This window comes from Brachyhypopomus gauderio, unplaced genomic scaffold (assembly GCF_052324685.1).
Source record: "Brachyhypopomus gauderio isolate BG-103 unplaced genomic scaffold, BGAUD_0.2 sc45, whole genome shotgun sequence".
Lineage (NCBI taxonomy): Eukaryota > Metazoa > Chordata > Actinopteri > Gymnotiformes > Hypopomidae > Brachyhypopomus > Brachyhypopomus gauderio.
Window position 1 is genome coordinate 1,985,636 of NW_027506871.1, and position 24,365 is coordinate 2,010,000.

Consider the following 24,365-nt stretch of genomic DNA (forward strand, 5'->3'; position numbering starts at 1 on the left):
TGATGTAGTGTTGGCACCCGTCTGTCTCACTCACACCTATCTCACTCTCACCTGTCTGTCTCACTCTCACCTGTGTCCTGCACCACTGTCCCACCAGGCTCTTCCCATAAGCTGTAGCTCTGCTGTCATGACAGTGGTGCTCCACCCACATCTGGCTCCGCCCACATCCAGCATCACTGTAACTTCTCCTTTGGGGAACACCCAGTGAGGATGACCCAGATGTAGATCACCCCTGCTGTTGGATCACCCCTGCTGTTGGATCACCCCTGCTGTTAGATCACCCCTGCTGTTGGATCACCCCTGCTGTTGGATCACCTCTGCTGTTGGATCACCCCTGCTGTTGGATCACCCCTGCTGATATATCACCCCTGCTGATATATCACCCCTGCTGTTGGATCACCCCTGCTGATATATCACCCCTGCTGATATATCACCCCTGCTGTTGGATCACCCCTGCTGTTGGATCACCCCTGCTGATATATCACCCCTGCTGATAGATCACCCCTGCTGATAGATCACCCCTGCTGTTGGATCACCCCTGCTGATATATCACCCCTGCTGTTGGATCATCCCTGCTGATAGATCACCCCTGCTGTTGGATCACCCCTGCTGTTGGATCACCCCTGTTGTTGGATCACCCATGCTGTTGGATCACCCCTGATGTACAAACATACACACAGAAACAAATACACGCAGACACATGCACACATTTGCATACATACGCACGCGCACACACACACACACACACACACACACACACTTGCGCCTCAGTGTCCTGTTGCAGTGAGACAGAAGTCATCTGCTCTGATGTAGGACACACCTGTTGGATCTGTGGATCTGTGACCTCTACGATCTTCTCCAAGGTAAGATACACACACACACACACACACACACACACACACACACACACACACACACACACACACACAAGATGGAGCACATATACACACCTTCAGAGTGGCAGGGTTTACAGAACACACACACACACATATGCACGCACACACATGCACGCACACACACACACACACAAGATGGAGCACATATACACACCTTCAGAGTGGCAGGGTTTACAGAACACACACACACTTCACTGGCCTGTCTGGTAGAGCCATGGCTGTTGGGCTAAAGCTGATGTAGACGAGAGAAGCCGTGTCCCAGAAGACTCTACTGTTAACAGCAGCTGGAATGAGCCAGAGAGAGAGAGATACTGTTGTAGTGAGAGAGATACTGTTGTAGTGAGAGAGAAGAGGGGAGTGATGTGTGTGTGTGTGTGTGTGTGTGTGTGTGTGTGTGTGAGAAGAGATCATGATGATACACACACAGTTATGATGTATGCTAAGATGATGACTGCTGAAGAGAGTTTGTCAGTTTAACAGCCTTTAGTAGTGCAGTAGTCATTTTCATTAAAAATTATCACAACATACCTGTGTGTGTGTGTGTGTGTGTGTGTGTGTGTGTGTGTGTGTGTGTGTGTGTGTGTGTGTGTGTGTGTGTGTGTGTGTTTGTCCAGGGTAAATGTCAGATGTCCAGTGTTCCAAAGACGTCTTGTAATGTAACATGACTCTGCGTCATTAAAGATTTAGTGTGTGCAGCGTTCACAGGCGGTCACACACTCTCTCCCATAACTCCTCCCTCTCCCCTACCCAAACTCCTCCCACACTCTCTCCATAACTCCTCCCTCTCCCCTACCCAAACTCCTCCCACACACTCCCACAACTCCTCCCTCTCCCCTACCCAAACTCCTCCCACACTCTCTCACACAACTCCTCCCTCTCCCCTACCCAAACTCCTCCCACACTCTCCCATAACTCCTCCCTCTCCCCTACCCAAACTCCTCCCACACTCTCCCATAACTCCTCCCTCTCCCCTACCCAAACTCCTCCCACACTCTCTCCCATAACTCCTCCCTTTCCTCTACCCAAACTCCTCCCACACTCTCTCCCATAACTCCTCCCTTTCCTCTACTCAAACTCCTCCCACACTCTCTCCCATAACTCCTCCCTTTCCCCTACCCAAACTCCTCCCACACTCTCTCCCATAACTCCTCCCTCTCCCCTACCCAAACTCCTCCCACACTGTCTCCCATAACTCCTCCCTCTCCCCTACCCAAACTCCTCCCACACTCTCTCCCATAACTCCTCCCTCTCCCCTACCCAAACTCCTCCCACACTCTCTCCCATAACTCCTCCCTTTCCCCTACTCAAACTCCTCCCACACACTCTCCCATAACTCCTCCCTCCCCCTTACCCAAACTCCTCCCACACACTCTCCCATAACTCCTCCCTCTCCCCTACCCAAACTCCTCCTACACACTCTCTCCATAACTCCTCCCTCTCCCCTTCCCAAACTCCTCCTACACACTCTCCCATAACTCCTCCCTCTCCCCTTCCCAAACTCCTCCTACACACTCTCCCATAACTCCTCCCTCTCCCCTACCCAAACTCCTCCCACACTCTTTCCCATAACTCCTCCCTCTCCCCTACCCAAACTCCTCCCACACACTCTCCCATAACTCCTCCCTCTCCCTTACCCAAACTCCTCCCACACACTCTCCCATAACTCCTCCCTCTCCCCTACCCAAACTCCTCCTACACACTCTCTCCATAACTCCTCCCTCTCCCCTTCCCAAACTCCTCCTACACACTCTCCCATAACTCCTCCCTCTCCCCTACCCAAACTCCTCCCACACTCTTTCCCATAACTCCTCCCTCTCCCCTACCCAAACTCCTCCCACACACTCTCCCATAACTCCTCCCTCTCCCTTACCCAAACTCCTCCCACACACTCTCCCATAACTCCTCCCTCTCCCCTACCCAAACTCCTCCTACACACTCTCTCCATAACTCCTCCCTCTCCCCTTCCCAAACTCCTCCTACACACTCTCCCATAACTCCTCCCTCTCCCCTACTCCAATATACTCACATATTGATTGAGGTTTTACTGGTCCACGGTGCTGTGTAGATAAGATGATCACAGTGATATATTGATGATAAGCTGATTGAGGTTTTAATGGTCCACGGTGCTGTGTAGATGTCATGGCGGCCTCCGTACCGCAGCTCGAAGTTTCGTCACGTCTACGGTGAAGCCGCGAGTCGTGAGCGTTGTTACGACGGTCTGCGGATCACCCGCGGCGTCCAGGACAACCACTGCTGCGCTGTCAACCCACAATTCATTGCTGTGGTTACCGAGTGCACTGGGGGCGGAGCCTTCATCGTCATTCCTGTCCGTCAAGTGAGTCCAAGACCTGCCCTGGTGCTACTGATACTGCCCATCTCAACTGGCTTTACAGAAACATAAAATAATGGTGTGTGTGTGTGTGGTTGGGTGTGTGTGTGTGCGTGTTTGTATTTGTGTGTGTGTGTGTGTGTGTGTGTGTGGTTGGGTGTGTGTATGTATGGTGTGTGTGTGGGGTTTGGTATGTGGGTATGTGTGTGTGTGTGTGGGTGTGTGTGGTTGGGTGTGTGTATGTATGGTGTGTGTGTGGTTGGGTATGTATGTGTGTGTGTGTGTATGGTGTGTGTGTGTGTGTCTGAGACAGACAGGACGTGTAGACCCCCACCACGCGCGTGTGTGTGGTCATCAGGCCAGGGTGTTGGATGTGAAGTGGGACCCGTTTGATGACTACCGCGTGGCCTCGTGCTCGGAGGACTGCACGGTCAGTGTGTACAGTCACCGCCTCCATGTTGCTACAGCACCACCAACACCATCACGTCTGCTGCTGCCATGACAACCACAGTGTACATTACAGCACCACCAACACCATCACGTCTGCTGCTGCCATGACAACCACAGTGTACACTACAGCAAATTACAGCACCACCATGGGAAGAATAGCAAATCAATACTACAGGCTTTTATTCTTAATTTAGTATATATTCTGTGTGTGTGTGCGTATGTGTGTGTGTGTGTGTGTAGGTTAAGGTGTGGAACATCCCTAGTAATGGTCTGAAGGAAAACTTAATCTTCCCCAGGAAGGAGCTCATAGGCCACACCCACCGGGTGGGGCTGATTGAGTGGCACCCAACCGCCAAAGACATCCTACTCAGCTCAGCCTATGACTACCAAGTATGCAAATGATGTTCAGTATATTTAAAGTAGATCTAGCTATAAACCAACACACACATGAGCACACACATACACACATGCGTGTACAAACACCCATACACACATGCGTGTACAAACACCCATACACACATGCGTGTACACACATACACACACTGGGCTGACTGGCTGCTGTTTCTGCAGGTGTGTGTGTGGCGTTTGGACGGTGTGTGTTGTGTGGTGAAGACAGCGGTGTGTGTGATCCGCACACACTCTGACCTGGTTCTGTCTGTCAGCTTCAGTCAGGACGGCAGAGCGGCCACAACTTGCAGGGACAGAAAACTCAGAGTCCTCAACCCTCTCACAGGACACCTGTTACAGGTGTGTGTGTGAGTGTGAGTGTGTGTGTGTGAGTGTGTGAGTGAGTGAGTGTGTGAGTGAGTACTAACAGATAAGGGAGTTTCTCTGGATCAGAGAGGCTGTTGAATGTGGGGTGTTTATTATTGAATTTGTTTTGAATATCAGTGAATTTTGGGTATTCTGTCAGGAAATGGTGATACAGGTGATACTGTTCCTGTGGACCTTTAGGATATTTTTACAGAATGCTGCATGCAGAGTCTCAGTTGGATGTTTGTCTCATTTGTCAAATTGTTGATTTGTAAGCAGACCCCACACCTTGCACACATGAAGTGCAATTGGTTCAATTACAGATTCACAAAATTTTCAACCAAATTTTGATTTGAATTTCAGCAAAGATCATTTTATGGCGTAAAAAGCCCCTGCAAGATTTTTTTCTCACTTTTTCTTTTTTCGCTCCAGGTCCAGTTCTGTCAGTACTGCTCCAGCAGGTCCAGGTTCTGTCAGTACTGCTGCAGCAGGTCCAGTTCTGTCAGTACTGCTGCAGCAGGTCCAGGTCTGTCAGTACTGCTGCAGCAGGTCTAGTTCTGTCAGTACTGCTGCAGCAGGTCCAGGTCTGTCAGTACTGCTGCAGCAGGTCCAGGTCTGTCAGTACTGCTGCAGCAGGTCTAGTTCTGTCAGTACTGCTCCAGCAGGTCCAGGTTCTGCTGTAGACCTGCTCAGTGGGGACAGCAGAACCAGGTCGTCTGAGAGAGCAGGAATTTGATCTCTGAGTCGTGCAGAGTGAGACCAGGAGCTGTGGATTATTAAAATATTTTTGCCAATTCATTAATCTCTGTGTCTTTCTCTCTCTCCCTGTCTCTCTCCCTGTCTCTCTCCCTCTCTCTGCCTTTGTGTCTCTCTGTCTCTCCCTTTGTGTCTCTCTCCCTGTCTCTCTCTCGCTGTATCTTTGTCTCTCCCGCTCTTCCTTTCTGTCTCTCTCTCTTTGTGTGTGTCTCTCTCTCTGTATCTTTCTGTCTCTGTTTGTTTCGCGCTCTCTCTGTGTCTCTGTCTGTCTCTCTCTCTCTGTCTCTCTCTCTCTCTCCCTCTCCCTGTCTCTCTCTTTCTGTCTCTCTGCAGGTGTCCTGCAGTCAGTCTCACAAAGCTTGGAAGGTTTTGTTTCTGACCAACGTGAACCTGCTGCTCACAACTGGGAACTCCCAATGGAACCACAGACAGTATGCACTCTGGAACCCGGTAAAACACACACACACACACACACACACACACACACACACACACACACACACACACACACACACACACACACACATACTACATATACACACACACACACACACACACACCACACACACACACACACACACACACACACACACACACACACACACACACACACACACACACAGTTAAATATTTTGGCTGATCTTACAAATGCTTGTGACAGAAGGACACACAGTGTTCTACATTTTCACAAATACAAAACCATCCGCACTGTGCTGAATGCAGTATCTCTACAGAGTGTGTGTGTGTGTGTGTGTGTGTGTGTGTGTGTGTGTGTGTGTGTGTGTTACAGGAGGACCTGTCTAACCCTCTGCTAGAGGAGGATCTGGATGGAGGGTGTGGGGTTGTCTTTCCTTTTTACGACCATGATACACACATGCTCTACCTAGCCGGCAAGGTATACACACATACATACACACAGTACATACACACACACACACACACACACACGCACACAGTACATACACACACACACACAGTACATACACACACGCACACAAACATACATAAACTGAATGTCTAGCATGACAGTCATTTGCATATTTTATGGGGAATTCTACTGACACTGAACTTCTCCCTCTATCTTCTCTTCTGTCTCCCTCTCTTCTCTTCTGTCTCTCTCTCTTCTCTTCTGTCTCTCACTTCTCACTCTCTCGTCTCCCTCTTTCTCTCCTCCTCCATCATTTTCATGATGTGTGTCCTCTGTAGGGAGATTGTAATATTCGTTATTATGACATTAGTGCAGAAAAACCATACATACATTTCCTGGCAGAGTATCGGTCTTTGCTCCCACAAAGAGGCATGGGTGAGTATATATACACACACACACATACACACGTGTACACACACACACACACACACACGTACACACACGCACGCACGCACACACGTACACACATACACGTGTACACACACACACACACACACGTACACACACGCACGCACGCACACACACACAGTACTGATGGCTGCTGTGTGTTTCCCTGTGCAGGTGTGATGCCCAAGCGTGGAGTGAACACCAGAGTGTGTGAGGTTTTCCGCTTCTATCGCCTTGTGCCTATGAAGGACATGGTGGAGCCTGTGTCTTTCATCGTACCTCGTAAGGTAGAGAGTGTGTCTCACCCCCTCCCTCATCTCACTATCTCTCATCTCACCGTCTCAGTAAGGTAGACTCCAGTATGTCTCACCCTCTCATCTGAGTGTCTCATCTCACTGTCCCAGCATTTACACTATTTCTGGGACCAAGCCTTTACATAGGCATATATTATATAAGCTCACAGGCTATCTGGTAAAGGGTTTGGGTTTGGGGTAAGTACCAATATCTGTGCCAGCTCTTATAAGGATTTGTTTGAGTGAAAATGTAATATGTGAATGTGACGACAACGTTAGTGTTTGTTCTTGTGTTGATGACATTACTAAACGTAAATCTATGCATAGTCGTGGATTAAACTCAGCATGTCTAGTTGCGGATTAAATGCAACATCAAAAGGTCTTTAGGTCACCCTGAGCGCAAGAGAATAAGCCAGAATATGGAAGGTGCAGGGTGAAGGACGAGGAGATAAGTCAGAAGTGGACAAGGAGGGTTCATGGAGACACTCTCCCTCAGATTAAACATTGAATTGTGCATAACGGTGTGTCTGTAACTTTCCAATGTCATATTTTCCTCACTCGTGATGGTCCGTCCCTCAATAAAAGAAATGTGAATAGAGTGATCAGTGACTCCACAGGAACTGGAGAACTTCTCTGTGTGGTGTTTTCAGTCCGTGGGATTCCAGGAGGACATCTACCCAATGACAGCAGGAGCAGAGGCAGCCATGACGGCTCAGGAGTGGGTCATGGGGCAAAACAGAGGTGAGCAGGTACACAGGAGCCAACATGGCTGACCCTCAGCTAACACAGCACTACAGCTAACACAGCACTACAGCTAACACAGCACTACAGCTAATACAGAATTACAGCTAATACAGAACTACAGCACTACAGCTAACACAGCACTACAGCTAATACAGCACTACAGCACTACAGCTAACACAACACTACAGCTAACACAGAACTACAGCTAACACAGCACTACAGCTAACACAGAACTACAGCATTAGAGCTAATTCAACACTACAGCTAACACAGCACTACAGCTAACACAGCACTACAGCTAATACAGCACTACAGCTGTGCTCAGATGGTAAACTCCTCTGCTAAGCAAGCACTGAAGGTGAAAAGCCATAACATTGAAGCCTAGCAACAAAATTACAGTAATCAGCTTTTTTTTTTTAATCCCAGTTACAGTCACAAATCTCCAGTATCTCACCAAGCACAGGGAGCAAGCTATAGTTTTATAGCAAGCTATATTTATAGTTGGAGCCAGGTACAACCTACACTGCCATTTGAGGTCAGTAGACATTAATTACAAATACACTATAGCCTATTGCCAAAAGTGTTCACTCACCTTCCTTGACTCATAAATGAGCTTAAGTGACATCCAATTCCTAATTCATAGGGTTCAATATGACGTTGGAGTCAGACAAGTACTGTTCTCCTGGCAACCGCCAAACCAAGACTCGTCCATCAGATTGCCAGATGAACCACTCCAGAGAACGCACCTCCACTGCTCTAGAGTCCAGTGGCAGTGTGATTTACACCACTGTATCCAACGCTTTGCATTGCACTTGGTGATGTATGGCTTGGATGCAGCTGCTCGACCATGTAAACCCATTCCATGAAACTCTCTGCACAATATTCTTGAGCTAATTTGAAGGCCACATGAAGTTTGGATGTCTGTAGTGATTGACTCTGCAGAAAGTTGGCGACCTCTTCACACTATGTGCTTCAGCATCTACTGACCTGCTCCATCAGTTTACGTGTCCTACCACTTCATGGCCGAGTTGCTGTCATTCCCAAACACTTCCATTTTCTTATAATACAGCTGACAGTTGACTGTGGAATATTTAGGAGCGAGGAAATTTCACAACTGGATTTGTCACTGAGCTCCTGAGAGCGACCCATTTCACAAATGTTTGTAAAAACAGTCTGCATGCCTAGGTGTTTGCATGCCTAGGTGATTCTGATCATTTGGATGGGTGTGTGAATACCTTTGGCAATATAGTGTATGATATATTGGTTTTAAAAAGCAGTCAAGCTGTGATTTAAGAAGAATCCATTCAGGTAAGTCATCTGAAACACATGTCTCATGCCTCATGATACTATTAACAGTGTTCCATGTTAGATCAACACCAGAATCATCACCTATAAAGCCCACAACTCCTAGAACATCTTCAACAATCATCAAGTATCTGTTAGTTACTGTTTCAGATTGTGGATTTGTGCTGTCATTGATCCTGACCCATGGTGACTGGACCCGGTCTAGGCCCAGTTCTGATGTCCCTGAAGCCTGGGAGTAAAGTGCCAAACCCGTACCCAGCTCCAGTGGAGGTAGCTGGACTGGACCACTCAGACGGTCAGGTGCTCCAGGACCTCCGTGAGTCAGACAGGTCCTTCTCTCAGGAGGAGATGGCCAATCAGCACCCAGACAATGACATCAGCGACCTATCAGGATGGCAGGAGGATGAAACCCAGGGGAACGGCAGGAACAACAGAACTTCTCCGGCCTTGACACACACACAGAGGGAGCCGACATGGTGTGAGTCAGCTGTGTGCACGCCAGCTACAGCAGAGAAGGAGGTAGGGACAACGAGATGGCCATATATGTACCCACCCACACTGAGGTGGTGTAACTCCACCACCCACACTGAGGTGGTGTGACTCCACCACCCACACTGAGGGGCTGTGACTCCATCACCCACACTGAGGTGGTGTAACTCCATCACCCACACTGAGGTGGTGTAACTCCATCACCCACACTGAGCTGGTGTAACTCCATCACCCACACTGAGCTGGTGTAACTCCATCACCCACACTGAGGTGGTGTGACTCCACCACCCACACTGAGGTGGTGTAACTCCATCACCCACACTGAGGTGGTGTGACTCCATCACCCACACTGAGGTGGTGTGACTCCATCACCCACACTGAGGTGGTGTGACTCCACCACCCACACTGAGGTGGTGTGACTCCACCACCCACACTGAGGTGGTGTAACTCCACCACCCACACTGAGCTGGTGTAACTCCACCACCCACACTGAGCTGGTGTAACTCCACCACCCACACTGAGGTGGTGTGACTCCACCACCCACACTGAGGTGGTGTAACTCCATCACCCACACTGAGGTGGTGTGACCATCACCCACACTGAGGTGGTGTAACTCCATCACCCACACTGAGGTGGTGTAGCTCCACCACCCACACTGAGGTGGTGTGACTCCACCACCCACACTGAGCTGGTGTGACTCCACCCCCCACACTGAGGTGGTGTGACTCCATCACCCACACTGAGGTGGTGTGACCATCACCCACACTGAGGTGGTGTGACCATCACCCACACTGAGGGGGTGTAACTCCACCACCCACACTGAGGTGGTGTAGCTCCACCACCCACACTGAGGTGGTGTGACTCCACCCCCCACACTGAGGTGGTGTGACTCCATCACCCACACTGAGGTGGTGTGACTCCACCACCCACACTGAGGTGGTGTGACTCCACCACCCACACTGAGGTGGTGTAACTCCACCCCCCACACTGAGGTGGTGTGACTCCACCCCCCACACTGAGGTGGTGTGACTCCATCACCCACACTGAGGTGGTGTGACTCCACCACCCACACTGAGGTGGTGTGACTCCACCACCCACACTGAGGTGGTGTGACTCCATCACCCACACTGAGGTGGTGTGACTCCACCCCCCACACTGAGGTGGTGTGACTCCACCCCCCACACTGAGGTGGTGTGACTCCATCACCCACACTGAGGTGGTGTAACTCCATCACCCACACTGAGGTGGTGTGACTCCACCCCCCACACTGAGGTGGTGTGACTCCACCCCCCACACTGAGGTGGTGTGACTCTGTGTTGTAGATGCTGCATCTCTTCTACGTGCAGAGGGAGGAGATCCGGTTTCTACGGCAGCAGCTGGACCAACGCGACGGCAGGATCCAGCAACTGGAACTGGAGATCAAGAACATACGTAACCAGCTGAGAGCCTCGTTCTGACACCAGCCAATGAACATACACAAACCAGTAGATGGTTCACAGGACAGCCAATCATATGATGGGACAGTCAACAGAGACACAACTGGCAGAATGCTGGATGAGATTACAGACAGCGGATTCTCCAATACCAGCAGTCTTGAACACATCCAGAAACCACACCCTAAAAACACCACCAGTTAGGAGGAGTGTTTCTGGCAAAACATCACAATATATGTTTTATAATACACTGAAAACTAAAAATGTGAAAATGTTTCTAAAAAGCAAAGAAAGGTCTTATGAGGACGATCTAAGGATGAAACCTAAGAGATATTCCACATACTTGTGAAATATTACATACTCACAAGCTTTTCCACATACTCGTGAGATATTCCACATACTCGTGAGATATTCCACATACTCGTGAGATATTCAACATACTCGACAGTTTTCCTGAGAGATGTTACATGCACTAAAGTACTGAAAGGCGCCATTAGGGTTGAGAAAAGTTTATTTCATGAAACATCACTGTAAACATTAGAACTAACAAACAATCAGTTCTGCTGGACTTGTCCAGCTCGACTGGATCGCGACCCCTGGACTGTCCAGGATTGTGCGGAAAGCAGAATACAAACTTGTATCAAAATTACAGTACAACGATTCTCCAACACAACTCCACCACCACGAACAACTCATCACTGAAGTTCACCGATAAAGACACACATGGAATTTGGCTCAGTGTGAATCTCTAATCCAGTTCAGTAAAGTATTGCTTTTATGTTTTGCCTGTGTTCATATTCACAAACAAACAAAGCACTTTTTGTGCAAAGGTGCTACAGATACAAGGGTTATCAATACTGAACATCTCAAATTTCATTAAATCATTCATGCAGTTGACTAACATTTAACAATGCTTGATATAATAATAATAATAACAATAACAATAACAAACTGCTTATATAAATCTGAGATAAAAATGAGATCATTGACAAACTATCTGAATGTAAAACACATTTCTAATACATATTTTCTTCCTTTAAGCTATAAAAAATTCTTGGAGATTAATTTCTTTTTCACCAACTCATCATGACAGTGTGAAAGCCAGAGGCTACTGAACCCAGATCAGCTCAGCTGATTAAAAAGTCACAAGCAACAGAGATGCTAAAGAGACTACTCAACCCAGATCAGCTCGGCTGATTTAAAAAAGCCACAAGCAACAGATAAGCTTAAAATCCTGCACTGCTAAAACACAATACACAAAACACAAAACAGGTACTGATTTACGGGTAGGCATGGCAACTGAAGACTACATGAGGATCTAGTGAGAACCCGAAACCCCAACACACCCACCTCTGCTCACTGTGGCCTACTGATGCATGCGATGGTGTTACGTTACGTTTGGTCATTGTGTTACATTTGATCGAGGAGGTTTTGACCAATTCCTCAACATATTTAAACACTCTTCTGTCTGACGTGTTGTCATATACTTGTATATACAAGATGACCTCTTTATAACCTGTTTTAAAATCACAATTACAAGACTTTGTCAGCTAGCAGACATTAACTATTTCTGTTTAACACAATTCAGATTGAATCTTATATTTAATAAAGACAAAGATTTGTTAATCAATAAGACTGAGTGATTGTTAAACGCATAGCTTCAGGTGGATTTTGGAAGGTCAGATTGCATTCACAGTGATGCATGTCATCGGTTAGGTTAAAGCTGCACACACTAATCTATATTACAACAGAAACCTTTCAATTCCAAACACAACAAACATTAACATTGCATTTCCCCTGTAAAACCCCAAATAGCTGCAGTAGTGTTATATATGCTATAGTATAGTACATTATAGTATAGTATACTAAAGTACACTATATTAAAATATACTATGCTATACTAAAGTATACTATACTGCTATACTATGGTATAGTATACTAAGGAAGACTATCATAATTATATTACAAAAGCATTTCCTGTTTTCAGTAGCAGTGCATTATGGGGCATGTGTGCTGGCTCTGTCATGGCTGATCAAGGCCTGAACCTCGACTTCTGTGATAACCTGAGGAGCATCAGGAGTGTTAGGTATGATCCTGCTACGGCCTGACCTAGGAACAGCTCTAAGCACCCATTTGTCCAATCACATGGATGCAGCACAGGGCAATCCTGATCTCAGGTCAGCCTGCAGGAAACGCCTGCCAATGCTCTGACAGACTTTTCTTATGCCACAAATCACCACCATCATCGTCCAGAACAAAGAGAAGCAGTTGAATTTCAGAACTCAACGATCATTGAGTCGATCCCGTTTACAGTCCTACCATAGTGCAGTAACATTTGTGCAATGCAGTGTGTGTTGTCTGTGTGTGTGTGTGTGTGTGTGTGTGTGTGTGTGTGTGTGTGTGTGTGTGTGTGTGTGTGTGTGTGTGTGATGTATCTATAACTACATTAGTGCAGAAATGCAGTGGTCATCCCACCTTTTTCATGTGTGTATGTGTGAGAATACATAAATGTGCATAACTTTACAGGCTTACGAAAATAATTTCCTTCACAAAGTGTGCCCAGTATCGGACTACATCTCCCATGAGTCCACTGGGTCTTATTAGTCTTATTCCTACAAAGAGTTGCAACAAGAATCTTCAAAAGCATTGTAGTTCATCAAACAGTTACTTGGGTATGTGTGTGCATCTCTGAGAAAGTGTGTGTGTGTGTGTGTGTGTGTGTGTGTGTGTGTGTGTGTGTGTGTGTGTGTGTGTGTGTGTGTGTGTGTGTGTGTGTGTGTGTGTGTGTGTGTCACAATCCCAGTGTAAAAATGACCAAGATACAGGTGATTCATATTTGGAGTTCAGTGCAGTTCACTGTGTGCATAGCCAATGTGATTTCACAGCTAAAACAGACAAAGCCCTTTCTGGACCTCTGACATCAGCATTTGTATCAAATTTAGACCTCTGACATCAGGTCCTGTGTCAAATCTGGACCTCTGACAGATCCTGTGGCTGGTAGTTAAGTGAAGAGTGAACGTAATGGGAATATGGCAATGCGAGCTAACCCTCTCCTGTGGGAGCTAGCCCTCTCCTGTGGGAGCTAACCCTCTCCTGTGGGAGCTAACCCTCTCCTGTGGGAGCTAGCCCTCTCCTGTGAGAGCTAGGCCTCTCATGTGAGAGCTAACCCTCTCATGTGAGAGCTAACCCTCTCATGTGAGAGCTAACCCTCTCATGTGAGAGCTAACCCTCTCCTGTGAGAGCTAACCCTCTCCTGTGGGAGCTAGCCCTCTCCTGTGGGAGCTAATCCTCTCCTGTGGGAGCTAACCCTCTCATGTGAGAGCTAACCCTCTCCTGTGAGAGCTAACCCTCTCCTGTGGGAGCTAGCCCTCTCCTGTGGGAGCTAATCCTCTCCTGTGTGAGCTAACCCTCTCATGTGAGAGCTAACCCTCTCCTGTGAGAGCTAACCCTCTCCTGTGGGAGCTAGCCCTCTCCTGTGGGAGCTAATCCTCTCCTGTGGGAGCTAACCCTCTCATGTGAGAGCTAACCCTCTCCTGTGAGAGCTAACCCTCTCCTGTGGGAGCTAGCCCTCTCCTGTGGGAGCTAGCCCTCTCCTGTGGGAGCTAATCCTCTCCTGTGTGAGCTAACCCTCTCCTGTTGGAGCTAACCCTCTCCTGTTGGAGCTAACCCTCTCCTGTGAGAGCTAACCCTCTCCTGTGAGAGCTAACCCTCTCCTGTGAGCTGTCAGGTGGACTGACTCTACAAGTGTGGTGTAATCACTACACTATTTACAACATACAATAGTCAGGGAGTGGGCAGAAGTCTGTGGCATGTTTACCTACAGATCCGGTTGTGTGCGTTGCTCACAGTGTGTGTGTGTGTGTGTGTGTGTGTGTGTGTGTGTATCAGTGTTCGTTAGGCATGTGTCTAATAGTGTGGAAGATCCAGTCCATCTTGGTGGTCCAGCCGCCATGGTGGGCGTCGTTCATCTGCTTGGTGAAGTACTCCAGCGCCTCCTGCTGGTTCTTCTCCAGCGCCAGCGTCTTGCGCAGGTAGGAGATGTCGTCGAAGCTCTGGAGCTCTGGCATGCCACAGCCCAGCAGCAGAGAGAAGAGGTTGATGAAGAGGCTGGCGTGCTGCCGTATGGCCAAGTACGCCTTGTAGCACATCTCCTGAAACCTGGACACAGGGCCGGGGTCAGGGGTCAGGGCAGGCGGGACACAGGGCCGGGGTCAGGGGTCAGGGCAGGCGGGACACAGGGCCGGGGTCAGGGCAGGTTGGGAGTGTGAGTGTACGGCTGTGTAGAGGGTGTGTGGTTGTGAGTGTGTACAGCCGTGTAGAGGGTGTGTGGTTGTGAGTGTGAGTGTACGGGTGTGTAGAGTGTGTGTGGTTGTGTGTGTGGTTGTGAGTGTGAGTGTACGGGTGTGTAGAGTGTGTGTGGTTGTGTGTGTGATGACCTTTCAAACTCTTTGGTCTTGGTACACTCCTGTATAGAGGGTGTCTGTGTGTGTGTGTGTGTGTGTGTGTGTGTGTGTGTGTGTGTGTGTGTGATGACCTCTCAAATTCTTTGGTCTTTGTACACTCCTGGACTCCTTTACTTATGACAATGAGGAAGTCCTGAGTGAGGACGAACGGCACACGCTCACGTTTGTAGCCAAACTTCTTCTTCTTATGGTCCAGGAAGTGGCCAAAGTCTATGTGGAACAGCTGGAGAGAGAGAGAGAGAGGGAGAGAGGGGGAGAGGGAGAGAGAGAGAGAGGGAGGGAGAGCGGGGGAGAGGGAGAGAGAGTTTAATATATTGAATGTTTTTCCAGATCCTGTTAGATGTGAATAATACAAATGTGTGTGTTTGTGTGTGTGTTTGTGTGTGTGGGGGTGTATGTGATAATGTTTGATCTTGATGTGTTGTGATCTTATGTTCAGTGTGTATGATGATCTTATGTATGTGTGACATGCATTTGTTTATTGTGTTTATTGTGTGTGTGTGTGTGTGTGTGTAGGTTACCTGTGTGAGGTGTTATTGTGTGTGTGGGTAGGTTACCTGTGTGAGGTGTTATTGTGTGTGTGTGTGTGTGTGTATGTGTGTGTGCGTGCAGGTTACCTGTGTGAGGTGTTATTGTCAAAGTCAAATTTATTTATATAGCGCTTTTCACAACACATGTCACAAAACAGCTTTACAATCGTAGTGTGTGTGTGTGTGAGTGTGAGTGTGTGTGTGTGAGTGAGTGTGTGTGTGTGTGTGTGAGTGAGTGTGTGTGTGGGTTACCTGTCCATTCTCTTTGACCATAATGTTGCTGTTGTGTCTGTCTCCAATGCCCAGGATAAATGTGGCCACACAGTACCCAGCACAGGAGCGTGTAAACAGATCGATCGCCCTGTCATAGCTGAAAAAGACACACACACACGTGTGTATATGGGCATGAATGAGTGTGGGTGTGTGTTTGTGTGTGTGTTTGGAGTCTGTGTGTGAGCCTGTGTGTGAGTCTGAGAGTCTGTTTTTGAGTGTGAGTCTGTGTGAGTCTGAGTCTATGTGTGAATCTGTGTGTGAGTTTGTGAGTGTGTGAGTCTTACGCCTCTCCCTTATTCTTCTCTTTGATCCAGTGGTGCAGTGTATTACTGTTGAACTGTAGCGCCCCCTTCAGGCCCCCTTTACACTGTATCTGCATTATAGTGTAGCTGTTCTTTACCACCTCAATCAGGCCAACACAGTCTCCTATGGAGAGACACCCGTAGGGCAGCATCCTGCAGAGAGGGAGGAGTTACACTAGACCACAGCGAATGAGAGGGAGGAGTTACACTGGACCACAGCACATGAGAGGGAGGAGTTACACTGGACCACAGCACATGAGAGGGAGGAGTTACACTGGACCACAGCACATGAGAGGGGAGGAGTTACACTGGTACACAGTGTGATTATAAATGGTGATATATGATGGGTGAAGTGTGATTATAAATGGTGATATATGATGGGTGAAGTGTGATTATGTAAGGTGATATATGATGGGTGAAGTGTGATTATGAAAGGTGATATATGATGGGTGAAGTGTGATTATGAAAGGTGATATATGATGGGTGAAGTGTGATTATGAAAGATGATATATGATGGGTGAAGTGTGATAATGAAAGGTGATATATGATGGGTGAGGTGTGATTATGAATGGTGATATATGATGGGTGAGGTGTGATTATGAATGGTGATATATGATGGGTGAAGTGTGATTATAAATGGTGATATATGATGGGTGAAGTGTGATGATGAAAGGTGATATATGATGGGTGAAGTGTGATGAATGGTGATATATGATGGGTGAAGTGTGATTATGAAAGGTGATATATGATGGGTGAGGTGTGATTATGAATGGTGATATATGATGGGTGAAGTGTGATTATGAAAGGTGATATATGATGGGTGAAGTGTGATTATGAATGGTGATATATGATGGGTGAGGTGTGATTATGAAAGGTGATATATGATGGGTGAAGTGTGATTATGAAAGGTGATATATGATGGGTGAGGTGTGATAATGAAAGATGATATATGATGGGTGAAGTGTGATTATGAAAGGTGATATATGATGGGTGAGGTGTGATTATGAATGGTGATATATGATGGGTGAGGTGTGATTATGAAAGGTGATATATGATGGGTGAAGTGTGATGATGAAAGGTGATATATGATGGGTGAAGTGTGATGATGAAAGGTGATATATGATGGGTGAAGTGTGATGATGAAAGGTGATATATGATGGGTGAAGTGTGATTATGAATGGTGATATATGATGGGTGAAGTGTGATTATGAAAGGTGATATATGATGGGTGAAGTGTGATTATGAATGGTGATATATGATGGATGAAGTGTGATTATGAAAGGTGATATATGATGGATAAAGTGTGATGAATGGTGATATATGATGGGTGAAGTGTGATGAATGGTGATATATGATGGGTGAAGTGTGATTATAAATGGTGATATATGATGGGTGAAGTGTGATGAAAGGTGATATATGATGGGTGAAGTGTGATGAATGGTGATATATGATGGGTGAAGTGTGATTATGAAAGGTGATGTATGATGGGTGAAGTGTGATTATGAAAGGTGATATATGATGGGTGAAGTGTGATGAATGGTGATATATGATGGGTGAAGTGTGATTATAAATGGTGATATATGATGGGTGAAGTGTGATGAAAGGTGATATATGATGGGTGAAGTGTGATGAATGGTGATATATGATGGGTGAAGTGTGATTATGAAAGGTGATGTATGATGGGTGAAGTGTGATTATGAAAGGTGATATATGATGGGTGAAGTGTGATGAATGGTGATATATGATGGGTGAAGTGTGATGAATGGTGATATATGATGGGTGAAGTGTGTGTAGTCTCACCGGAGGTCCAGTCCCTGGTTCTGCCAAATGTTCTCCATGGTCTTAATAATCTGCAGAGTTAACATGTCCTGCCTCAGGTCTAAAACACACACACAACGCACAAATAAAAATATATACATAAACACACAGACACATCACAGCATTTCACATATACTAAACAAATGCAGTCACAGACACATTAAAAGAAGCATTTACACACACACACACACACACACACACACACACACACACACACACACATACCATCTCCGTTTTTGAAGATGACTTCATTGTTGGTAAAGAGCAGCTCACTCATGATATCTGGATTTTCCCAGTTCAACCAAAGAGGACGTTTGGCTGAAGACATGATCCTACACTCCTCTAACCTGGGGGAGGGAGGGAGACAGACAGAGATGTGGCAGATGAAGAGGTGACTGAGTGTGTGTGTGTGTGTGAGTGGGCCTGTGTGTGTGTGTGTGTGTGTGTGTGTGTGTGTGTGTGCGCGCGTGTGTGCGCGCATGCATATATGTGTCTGTGAGTGTGTGTGTGTGTGTGTGTGTGTGTGTGTGTGTGTGCGCACGCGTGTATGTGCGTGCGTGCGTGTGTGTTTGTGTGTGTGCGCGCGTGTGTGTGTGTGTGTGTGTGTGTGTGTGTGTACCTGAGATTCCCCAGCTGATGTACGGGGTTCAGAGGGGACACAAAGCCCTGTAGTGCCTCCATGTAGTCTGGACGGGACATGTGCTCAACCAGGAACTTCATCTGAGTCTGAAATACCCACAACACAAAATCAACCTCCTCCAAACACATGGAGAACCAGACCACAAATCTACCAAACACAGTACATCTACCAAACACAGTACATCTTACCTACCAAACACAGTACATCTACCAATCACAGTACATCTACCACAGTACGTCTTACCTACCAATCACAGTACGTCTTATCTACCAAACACAGTACATCTACCAAACACAGTACATCTTACCTACCAATCACAGTACATCTACCAAACACAGTACATCTTACCTACCAAACACAGTACATCTACCAATCACAGTACGTCTTACCTACCAAACACAGTACGTCTTACCTACCAAACACAGTACATCTACCAATCACAGTACGTCTTACCTACCAAACACAGTACATCTACCAATCACAGTACGTCTTACCTACCAAACACAGTACATCTACCAAACACAGTGCATCTACCAATCACAGTACGTCTTACCTACCAAACACAGTACATCTACCAAACACAGTACGTCTTACCTACCAATCACAGTACGTCTACCAATCACAGTACGTCTTACCTACCAAACACAGTACGTCTTACCTACCAAACACAGTACATCTACCAATCACAGTACGTCTTACCTACCAAACACAGTACATCTACCAAACACAGTGCATCTACCAATCACAGTACGTCTTACCTACCAAACACAGTACATCTACCAAACACAGTACGTCTTACCTACCAATCACAGTACATCTACCAAACACAGTACATCTACCAAACACAGTACGTCTACCAATCATAGTACACCTTATCTACCAACAGTGGCGGACCCAAAGGGGTGCCACCCCACTGGAAATTGTCATTTTAAGAGAAAATATGTGTTTCCTTTCGTTCATCATGTGTATATGGACCCCTCTGATAAAGCCTTGGTCACCCTTTGAAAAAAAGTCTAGCTCCACCACTGGCTACCAATGCATTTCCTATAAACAGTCAAAGACTTTTCAAGATAAATCGTGAAAAAGGGTTAAGAGGACACACACACACATGCACACACCCTGAGTAGTGTAAGAACCAGTGAGCCATGCATGAGCTCATTTCCTTGAAAGGCTGAGGTTTCCTGTCAGCTACTAAGAGACCACCATGACTACTATGGAAGAATAGGTCACATGATTCACACACTCACACACACACACACACACACACACACTCACACACATCACGGAGCATTCAGATCCATCTGTGAGGGTATTTACAGGTATTGTGAGATCACTGTATATCCAGTGCTCAGATCACAGATCACTGTGGATCCAAGACGTTCAATGATTTTCATTTATCTGCAGTTTAACCACTGACCACTGAAAGCAGCAGGGACCTTGGTGACTATATGATTGAGCTCCTGCTGCCACCATCAGGTGAAATGAGGAATTGCATCATACTGGCCTGTATGACACCTAGACAATAATTTAAAAGAGATGCGGCAGCCAATAAAAATGTGAAAGGTCTCTCACCTTCTGTGTCTCATCCTTCTTCTCATGCTTGAGGGTGTCAGTGAGGTTCACCAGTTTGTCCATGGCCTCCACCTGTCTGTTGAGATGTTTCAGGTACATCCCACACGCCCTGCAGAACGCCTCCAACAGCAGACCGAACCGCCGAGACACAGTCTTATTGTGCATCTCAGACCTACACACACACACACACACACACACACACACACACACCCATATACACATACACACACACAGGTATGCACGCACACACACACAAGCACAAAAAACATACACATAAAAACACACAACATATAGTCTTAATAGAATTAACACCATCAGTGTCTTCATCATCACCATCTTCACCATCATCATCTTCATCAGTGTTTACTCACTTGAGGTGCCAGAAGAAGAAGTGTCCTATCCTCTGATTGGTCAAAGCTTTCTTAATCAGGAAGCGAGCCAGGGGGTTGTCCAGATACATCTCATATTTCAGCACCTGGTACAAACAGCGACATACACCAGTAAACACTACACACCAGTAAACACCATACACCAGTGAACACCATATACCAGTGAACACCATACACCTGTAAAAACCTTACACCAGTAAACACCATACACCAGTAAACACCTTACACCAGTTAACACCTTATATCAATTAACACCTTATATCAATTAACACCTTACACCAGTTAACACCATACACCAATAAACACCTTATATAAATTAGCACCATACACCAGTATACACCTTACACCAGTTAACACCATGCACCAGTTAACACCTTACATCAGTTAACATCATACGTCAGTAAACACCACACCCCAGTAAACACCATATACCAGTTAACACGATACACCAGTAAACACCTTATACCAGTAAAGCACGACCACTCATTGAATTACACACCAAGAAAATCCATGGTTACTAATACTTATGGTTACTTATTTTATTCAAACAGTGGGACTGGTGGTAAGTGGTGGAGCCTATAATATAATAAACTCCACAATAGACACACCGCATACAACAAACCTAAAACTACACATACACACACACACACACACACACACCTGTACGAGCTGCAGCAGGTACTGGCTGATCTTGTCGTCAGTGAGGCCCTGAACCAGACAGCGCAGGGCGAACTCTCTCACTACGGGGTCGGGGAAGTTACAGTCCAGCAGCTCCAGAGCCCCTTCAGGCTGCATGAGGGGCCAATCACGCAGGAGACAATACATCTACACACACACACACACACACGATGACACGCCATGCACCATTTACACACCACCATACACACCCACACACACATACAAAAGCAGGAAAATTTAAAATTCTTTAAAAAGCAGCTTCATTACATTTCTTGGATTCATATTTCACATTCCTACCTGTGACACCTCATCCCGGGAATTCCATTTGACGGCGAGCAACAGCTTGGGAAGACTTTCTGGAATATTCACACAGTAGTGCCTGAGGAGAACACCACTCCTGTTAGCCCACGGGACCTGGCTCTGTGCTCACACACGCACACACTGGCAGTGCTATAAACCACAGACTTTCATACAAACATGCAAATCCTGTACTTTCAGCTAAAATAAAAAGGTCACAGTTGTAGATTTAGGTACAGTAAAGAGGTCACAGTTGTAGTTTTAGGTACAGTAAAGAGGTCACAGTTGTAGATTTAGGTACAGTAAAGAGGCCACGGTTGTAGTTTTAAGTACAGTAAAGAGGCCACAGTTGTAGATTTAGGTACAGTAAAGAGGTCACAGTTGTAGTTTTAGGTACAGTAAAGAGGCCACGGTTGTAGATTTAGGTACAGTAAAGAGGTCACAGTTGTAGTTTTAGGTACAGTAAAGAGGCCACGGTTGTAGATTTAGGTACAGTAAAGAGGCCACGGTTGTAGATTTAGGTACAGTAAAGAGGCCACGGTTGTAGATTTAGGTACAGTAAAGAGGCCACGGTTGTAGATTTAGGTACAGTAAAGAGGCCACGGTTGTAGTTTTAGGTACAGTAAAGAGGCCACGGTTGTAGTTTTAGGTACAGTAAAGAGGCCACGGTTGTAGATTTAGGTACAGTAAAGAGGTCACAGTTGTAGTTTTAGGTACAGTAAAGAGGCCACGGTTGTAGATTTAGGTACAGTAAAGAGGCCACGGTTGTAGTTTTAGGTACAGTAAAGAGGCCACGGTTGTAGATTTAGGTACAGTAAAGAGGTCACAGTTGTAGTTTTAGGTACAGTAAAGAGGCCACGGTTGTAGATTTAGGTACAGTAAAGAGGCCACGGTTGTAGTTTTAGGTACAGTAAAGAGGTCACAGTTGTAGATTTAGGTACAGTAAAGAGGCCACGGTTGTAGATTTAGGTACAGTAAAGAGGTCACAGTTGTAGTTTTAGGTACAGTAAAGAGGTCACAGTTGTAGATTTAGGTACAGTAAAGAGGCCACGGTTTTAGTGTTCTGTAGTCTTGGATCAGTAGTGAGCAGAGACACACACTCTTCATTAATGAGTTGATTGTGTGTGGTGTCACCTAACTAGGGCCTCTGTGGAGTGGTTCTGTCCCTCCTGGTTCTGTTCTTCTGGTTCTGACACTAAATGTGTGTAAGTGTATGTGTGTGTCCATGAGTTTATGTGTGTACATTTGTATGAACATTTTGTGTGTGTGTGTGTGTGTGTGTGTGTGTGTGTGTGCGCGCACCTGTGTCTCCACAGGAAGTCCTTCTCCTGCTCAGAGAGCTCATACAGAGGGTCCCGGTTACAGAGAGCTCGTAGCTGTTCAACCTCGGCCTGTGATATAGTGCTGTCACACGCCAGACGGTTACTCTGACACAGAGATTCACACAGTAGAGCATGTATTTACACTGAGAGTGGCAGTTGTATCAGAGTTTCAACTGTGTAAAGTGATTGAGTAGAGTGATTGTTTGAGAGTAGAGTTAGTGTTTAAACAGTGAGACAGTAGAGTGTTTAATGTGTCTGAGTGGCAGTAGTATCAGTGTTTAATGTGTGTGAGAGGCAGTAGTATCAGTGTATAAAGTGTGAGTGGCAGTAGTATCAGTGTTTAAAGTGTGAGTGGCAGTAGTATCAGTGTTTAATGTGTGAGTGGCAGTAGTATCAGTGTTTAATGTGTGAGTGGCAGTAGTATCAGTGTTTAATGTGTGAGTGGCAGTAGTATCAGTGTTTAATGTGTGTGAGTGGCAGTAGTATCAGTGTTTAATGTGTGTGAGTGGCAGTAGTATCAGTGTTTAATGTGTGTGAGAGGCAGTAGTATCAGTGTATAAAGTGTGAGTGGCAGTAGTATCAGTGTTTAAAGTGTGAGTGGCAGTAGTATCAGTGTTTAATGTGAGTGGCAGTAGTATCAGTGTTTAATGTGTGAGTGGCAGTAGTATCAGTGTTTAATGTGTGTGAGTGGCAGTAGTATCAGTGTTTAATGTGTGAGATGCAGTAGTATCAGTGTTTAATGTGTGTGAGTGGCAGTAGTATCAGTGTTTAATGTGTGTGAGTGGCAGTAGTATCAGTGTTTAACATGTGTGAGAGGCAGTAGTATCATTGTTTAATGTGTGTGAGAGGCAGTACTATCAATGTTTAATGTGTGTGAGTGGCAGCAGTATCGGTGTTTAATGTGTGTGAGGCAGTAGTATCAGTGTTTAACGTGTGTGAGGCACCAGACAGTGTTTAATGTGTGTGAGGCAGCAGGCGGTGTTTAACGTGTGTGAGGCGGTAGTATCAATGTTTAATGTGTGTGAGGCAGTAGTATCAATGTTTAACGTGTGTGAGGCACCAGACAATGTTTAATGTGTGTGAGGCAGCAGGCGGTGTTTAACGTGTGTGAGGCGGTAGTATCAGTGTTTAACGTGTGTGAGGCAGCAGATGGTGTTTAATGTGTGTGAGTGGCAGCAGTATCGGTGTTTAATGTGTGTGAGTGGCAGTAGTATCAGTGTTTAATGTGTGTGAGGCAGTAGTATCAGTATTTAACGTGTGTGAGGCAGCAGACAGTGTTTAATGTGTGTGAGGCAGTCGTATCAGTATTTAACGTGTG

At 46.3% G+C, this 24,365-nt stretch overlaps 2 protein-coding genes across 3 annotated transcripts in view; one reads left to right on the forward strand and one right to left on the reverse strand.

Moving 5' to 3' along the window:
• Positions 1-793: 793 nt before the first annotated feature.
• Positions 794-11,239, forward strand: LOC143486812 (coronin-2B-like). The gene is made up of 12 exons (XM_076986262.1): positions 794-863; positions 3,031-3,231; positions 3,539-3,655; positions 3,916-4,065; positions 4,246-4,422; positions 5,518-5,634; positions 5,975-6,079; positions 6,391-6,487; positions 6,674-6,786; positions 7,443-7,533; positions 9,047-9,360; positions 10,653-11,239. Exons 2-12 carry the CDS (start codon positions 3,031-3,033, stop codon positions 10,785-10,787), a joined length of 1,617 nt encoding a protein of 538 aa, XP_076842377.1. The 5' UTR covers positions 794-863; the 3' UTR covers positions 10,788-11,239.
• A 17-nt stretch (positions 11,240-11,256) lies between these two features.
• LOC143486808 (phosphatidylinositol 4,5-bisphosphate 3-kinase catalytic subunit alpha isoform-like) overlaps positions 11,257-24,365 on the reverse strand; it is a 25,504-nt gene continuing 12,395 nt past the window's right edge. For both annotated transcript variants that reach the window (XM_076986253.1, XM_076986254.1), the window contains exons 11-22: positions 23,028-23,152; positions 21,726-21,807; positions 21,411-21,575; positions 20,733-20,836; positions 20,362-20,533; positions 18,769-18,875; positions 18,375-18,496; positions 18,132-18,210; positions 16,314-16,484; positions 16,009-16,126; positions 15,298-15,449; positions 11,257-14,921 (exon numbers count right to left, since the gene is read on the reverse strand). In XM_076986253.1, coding sequence (XP_076842368.1) covers positions 14,648-14,921; positions 15,298-15,449; positions 16,009-16,126; positions 16,314-16,484; positions 18,132-18,210; positions 18,375-18,496; positions 18,769-18,875; positions 20,362-20,533; positions 20,733-20,836; positions 21,411-21,575; positions 21,726-21,807; positions 23,028-23,152 — 1,671 coding nt within the window. In that variant the 3' untranslated portion in view covers positions 11,257-14,647. The remainder of the gene's footprint in view (positions 14,922-15,297; positions 15,450-16,008; positions 16,127-16,313; positions 16,485-18,131; positions 18,211-18,374; positions 18,497-18,768; positions 18,876-20,361; positions 20,534-20,732; positions 20,837-21,410; positions 21,576-21,725; positions 21,808-23,027; positions 23,153-24,365) is intronic.